A 6133-nucleotide genomic window follows, 5' to 3' on the forward strand; every position below is an offset into this window, starting at 1 on the left:
GAAGAATGGAGGCTGCCCAAAAGAAAAACAGGAAAGAACATTAAATAAACTGTTCTAATCAAAATTCCCAGCCTATAGGATAAATGCTAAAACCAGAGGTAAACAAGTTCCATAGTACAATACAAAAGAGGTCATGAAGTTAAGGTTCTTATCAGCGGCTACTGTTAATTTGTTTTTTTGATCTGGTTACATCAGCAAACAAAGTAAACAGTAAAATCAGAGCATCTTTCAGTCAGAAATTTAGATTTATACTTTTTTAAAGACCAAATAGCTTAAAGCCTTCAAAGTACCTTAGATTTGGTCTCTGTTTTAGGTGTTCCATCCGCTTTGTTGTTCATTTTTGGAGTCTGCGTCAATTTAACATCAGAGAGTCCCATAAGCTCTGGGCTGCCAGCCATGCCTAAAAGATACACATTAACCACTCAAACTTAGCTCTTAGAGGCAACAGAGTCAAGTTTAGCTACACGAGACAGTATTCAAAGTGTCAAGCTAACACTTTTGACAACAAAGCTACAACTTACCTGAGTTGTTGGCCATATTGCCTCCCATATAGGGAGGTCCCTGTGTATTCATCATTGCTGCCATGCTATTCATTCCCTGGCCATATGGTGGTCCTGCTCCCATCATGCCACCCTGGTTTATGTTAGGATATCCTGGAGACCTACAAGTAACCAGAAAGAGGATAGCATTTTTTCCAATATGATTTTTTTAATATTTGCTCTAAACTAAATTAGTCATATTTGGTATATAGCTGAATACCAGGACACTCAAGTTTCCTTACCTATTTTGTATGGAATTTGCAGTGCCATGCATACCAGCAGTATCTTGTGCTTTGCGATTCATACCACCAGGTGGGGGACACATCCCAGATCCAACTTGCGGTGGCATACTTCCCATATTTGGCCCATATGGGCGGTTGCCCATTGCAGAGTGACCCATACGTCCTCCATATTGTGGCATACCTGCCTGTCCATGCATCTGTCCACCAGTAACAAGTGGGGTCATGCCACCTCCAGAATATCCTGCATTAGGCATGGCATTGTAATTCGGCTGTCGTGGATACCCTCCTTTTGGGGAAGATACATTTAGCACATGGTTAACTTAAGTAACAAACAGAAGAGGGGAAAAAAAAAGTTTGAAGAATCCACCACAGTAGGGTGAACTTTTTATGGGAAATATGCAAAGCCTTACCACCCAGGCCAGAAGTTTTGCTATGCTTTCTGCCTCAACGCTCAAGGAGGGGCAAGGCAAAACTCAAAACTACTAAAAACAATAACTGGACAGTCCTGTGAAAACAGAACATTTAATGTCAATTTCTCTGCCACCAAGCATCTTTGAACTACAAAATGACCAAATATCTCTTCAAAACTGGTCAAAGTCTTTCCCAGCTTACCTTCTGATGGCAAGAGTTAGACCACAGGTCAAAAATCATCAAAATGCCTTGAGACCAGGGTCAATCTTTTAAATTCCAATTCTTGGGTTTAGGTACCCAGCTTGAGCCAGTACAGGCTTAAAAAGGTTGTGAATCAAGTGTTAATCTTTCCCTGGTGAAGGGGAATAAAAGTTGTCCAGGTGCAAGGTATTCTGGTCTGCCTGGATGAGAAAGCAAACTTACCACCCTTTGGATAGGGTATAGTACAAAATGCATTAAGGCAGGCAACAATTCAGCCTTTGACCAATTACAATGCTCATCAGGCAGCCCAAATCGAGACCTTACCAGCAAAGTGGGAAAAGAATGTGATTCCACCTCCATGAGCAGGGGAGTCCTGACATGGATGACAAACCATATTTAAGGCACTGCATTTAAGATTGATTATTTACTTTAGCAATCTAATGCATTAGCAGATATACAATTACATAAAAAAAAAAAAGGAACAGAATTGTTAGTGGCCTGGATATGACCAGTAGAAGCTAGTGTTGGTCTAATGTGCCTAGTGTCCAATTTCCAGTAGGTGGCAATGTAAACCCCATTCATGAAACACGCTGGGTCTCTTTTTTTTTAGGTTAAAAACCTTGTCATGTTCTTATCACTTGGGTTTTACCACTAGGATTCTGTCAGATTAAAGTACCCTAATGTCTAGTTCTTATAGCTCTACCACACTGGAAATAACAGCAGATACAGAAATAAAAATGTGAAGTAATAATATCCATTAAAAAGAAAATTAAAAAAAAAGATCCAAATTGATACTCGGCTCACAATTGTATACACACCTTGGGGACCATACTGGCCTCCCTGAGGTCCATAGCTCCCCATAGAGTTTTGTTGATAGGGTCCCATCGCAGCATGCATCTGTGCCCCCGTAGACTGGCGTGGTGAAAGTGCGGGACCAGGCTGTGGGGATCCGTACTGAGGTATTTGTGCATTCCTCTGCATGTACCCTGTTAAAAACAAGTACGTCAATAAAGCAGATAGCGGGATAAAGACAAATTTTTTGCCTCATAACTGATCTTACCTCTTTCTTGCCCAAGCCCAGCCTGGTTCATGGTGGGGTGAATTAAACCATCTGACTGTCCACTAGGAGGACGTGGAGGCATCTGTGTCCCTAATTACAATTTAAAAAAAAAAAAAAATTAAACACCAAGAACAAAAATTTGAACCTGAGATTTTCAACAGACCAGAGTGGTGATAAATCCATTCTACACACTATCCCAATAATTTAGCAGAAAAAAAGCATGCGTACACACATTATATATATATATATACACACACACACACACACATATATACATATACACACACACACACATCTATTTTCACTTACCTGGGACAGATGTTGGGGAGAGTGGACCAGATCGGGATGGTGCAACACTGGCTGGAGAGCCTACTGGGGATGGTGAAGGTCCCCTTATACCAGGAAGGTGGGGTGATGTATGAGGGGAGAACGGAGACTGAGCGGGGTTGCTTTGCTCGCCCTGACTGCTGGAAATTCCTGAAGTGCTGACACCTGGACTAAGAGCACCCTCAGCACCCATAGGGAGATCATCAATGGAGCCAGAGAGATCCTGGAAAAGAAGTTACAATGAGTACATACTCTTAGAGTTGAGACACATGTAAAGGGGTTATACACTTTTAGAGAAAAAATATTTTCCCCTTTCTCCTTAATAAGCAGCCTTAACACATGACAGTTTCATTTTGCCACAAATCTGTTCAAGGCCCATAGCCCAAATCATGTCCAAGGCCCAAAACACACATTTGAAAGCTCTGTGCTAGTGTAAGGCATCTTCTGAATTCTATTTTTTTCAACGTTACATTTTTGCTGACAGGCACCCGTTGCAATTAAATATTTTTAAAGGTTGTGCTGCTCACAGCAGAATCATGAGACGCATCTGTTTACGTTGCCCAACACCCTAACCCCTTACATTGATACAGAGTGAAGAACTCAAACCTAGGCTAAAGCAATAGTTAGGTTTGGGAACAAAATTTTTTTTATTTTGCTTCATTTAAAACCAGTTCATACCCAATCACATAATAATCTAATGAAAGTTATGTTAACTTTTTACGAATATCATTCTATCTAGGACAGTTCAACTGCTTCAATACAAATGTGCAAGTAAATGTTTTTCATGCACCTTAAACAAACCGATATAAAATGGTAATATGTAATATTGTAATGTGAACTCACTGTTTATCAAGGATTTCGTCAGACAGTAAAGTACTGTTCCAGAAATGCATGTTCAAAGTACACCAAAACTTTAAAAAGACTTCACTAAATGGATATAATGGATCCATTTTTATCTGGCATTAGATTTATCGCTTTCAGAATGTATCTAAACTCCGTTTTTTATTTTTCTGTGACAGAAAATGTTGAAGTTTTTACTGTAAGCATTGTTTCCAATGTGTACACTAAACTGCACAAGTGAAGCAGTTGCATCATCCTCATTTTATTCTCATAGATATTTTACTTACTGGAAGGCTAGAAGGTCGTGGCTGCATCCCCATACTAAGTTCATCTTGTCCTTTGCTGGAACCCATTGATGGAGTTGATGAAGCCTGGGATGTAAAGGAATCCTGAGAGAGCTCCTGGTAAACAAAATAATGTAGTCAAAAACCAAAGCATATGTATAAAAACCTAAAAAACACTTTGCAAACCTCTCTGTTAAAGAATATATGGAGGAAAAAAAATGACTTCTCATTTTTAAAGTGGAACTAAAGGGCTGCTTTAAAGTCCCTGTAGGTATTTGTCTTACCTTCTGACCTACCAGACATGAACTCAAATCTCGATTTTCTATTATGGAATAACACTGAAGTCAGTTTTGTTGACAACAGGCAGAACTGACTGTTTCTAACTTTTTAATTAGGTAGGTAATTTTGTCATTATAAATTAAATTCTTGAAAGCATATGTTTGACAGATCAAAATGGAATGCATGGGAAAAGTTCAGTTTCTTCAAAAGTGTAATAGGATTTTACAGTAAGATTTTATTAATCGTTTAAACAGCGTGCATTGAGGAACACAGGAATCCTATACACAAGTTAAAATGGTACTTACTGAAGCAGCAGATATTAGCAAACAAAACACATGAAGACAGTCTCAAAAATCAAAAAGAGCCCAAGCTCTCTAAACAATCTCCTCACAGAGATATGTGGAGATCCATTGAAAGACCAAATGCCAACAATGATACGGTTGGGCGCCTGTATACAGTTGGGGAACAGTTACAAGGAAGACAATCCTTTAATTTACAATTACTGAATGCAGCTTGTGGGGAAGGCATATCAACCCCGTAAGAATATGACCTTGAATTCAGAGTTTCCAACAGAAACAGACTCTTTCCAAAAATTGTTCTACAAACTTAAAGAAGTGCCAATAAAAGAACAGAGTATCAGGCCTACATGTTGAAGTTTGTTGGATTGGAGAACTGTTTTGACAACTCCAAATTTATGAGATGTTTTGGATCTATGGAGTCTTGGATGAGGTGGGAGAATAAGAGGAACAATGGAGAGGGAGGAGGCTTGCAGGTTCTCCCTTGACACACCTCTTCAACTGATGAGTTGTGTACCCCGTGCGCTAATGACACTAAAGATTATTTTATCCAGGAAAATGGTAAGACAGCCATCTCTAAAAGCTCAAGCATTGTAGAAGCTGCTGGAAAGTATGACCTGCAGTTCAGTGACGAAGCATGCATGTCTACCACATATGGGAAACGGATCACTCGCCTATTTCTTGTATAGCTATAACAAGCAGTCACCATAGTCACAACTTAGCTGCAAATCAATAAATCAAAGCATGAAAAGTGAGCAGAATTTCACTATTTTTTGGGGGAGTATTAAATATCTTCCCGAAGTTGAAGGCCTCAATATTTTGAGGGCAAGTGGAGTCCTTCCAATAACCATATAGGAGAAAGTCAAATAGAAGGTGCATTGGATAGGTCTTGAAAGATATCACCTTGAAAGATCCTAAGTGATCCAAGTTTTGAAAGTGTGATCATTAGGTTTTAGGGGAGAGGAACACAAGTTAATAGGAACCAAAACTGTTAATATATAAATGAATGAAGCCAACTACAACTCCTTTTAAAATGTACATAAAATCAAGGTTTGTGCGAAAAATAAGTTTTACATACATACATACATACCACAAGGTAAGACAGTTTATAGCTCCAAGAGAATTTCTTGAAATGAAAAGGTTTGGACTACAAATACTCAGAATTGAAAAATTGTTTGCAATGACTGACCAGAACAGTCTTATATGGGAGTAACAAAAGTAATACTAATAAAAACCTAATACATTGACATAACATGTATATATAAAAGGTTGGGAAACGCAATTGTATTACTTATGGGAAGCACAGGGCTGGATCATCACAGATATTCATTCATTCAGACTAGCAGGGAACAGCAGTTCCAGTGTGGCAAACAGCGACTGGCCAGCTGCTTGGCCACCACCAACCACTGTGTTACTTAATAATGCATCAACATTTGGTTGGTCACTGCTGCGCTCACTCATTGTCCATGGGTGGCCGTGGTTCAGACACCACATGTAGTATTTCAACTAAAGTGTAAGTGGTTAAGGGGTGTGATGAAGTGGTAACTACACTGCAATCTCATTACCACTCTGAACAAACACTAATGCTCACAAAGATTAGAGATGGTGTCTTAACAGCTCAGAAACACTTGATGTTTTCAATAGATCTGTCAAG

General features: G+C 39.2%; 1 protein-coding gene across 1 annotated transcript in view; it reads right to left on the bottom strand.

Annotated features, from left to right (window-relative positions):
* ARID1A (AT-rich interaction domain 1A) overlaps positions 1-6133 on the bottom strand; it is a gene marked incomplete in the record, with an annotated part of 29134 nt that overhangs the window by 8736 nt on the left and 14265 nt on the right. The window contains 6 exon segments of the mRNA XM_072421420.1: positions 522-661; positions 782-1067; positions 2212-2379; positions 2454-2543; positions 2763-3003; positions 3908-4021. Coding sequence (XP_072277521.1) covers positions 522-661; positions 782-1067; positions 2212-2379; positions 2454-2543; positions 2763-3003; positions 3908-4021 — 1039 coding nt within the window.

Source organism: Pyxicephalus adspersus, chromosome 1 (assembly GCF_032062135.1).
Source record: "Pyxicephalus adspersus chromosome 1, UCB_Pads_2.0, whole genome shotgun sequence".
Lineage (NCBI taxonomy): Eukaryota > Metazoa > Chordata > Amphibia > Anura > Pyxicephalidae > Pyxicephalus > Pyxicephalus adspersus.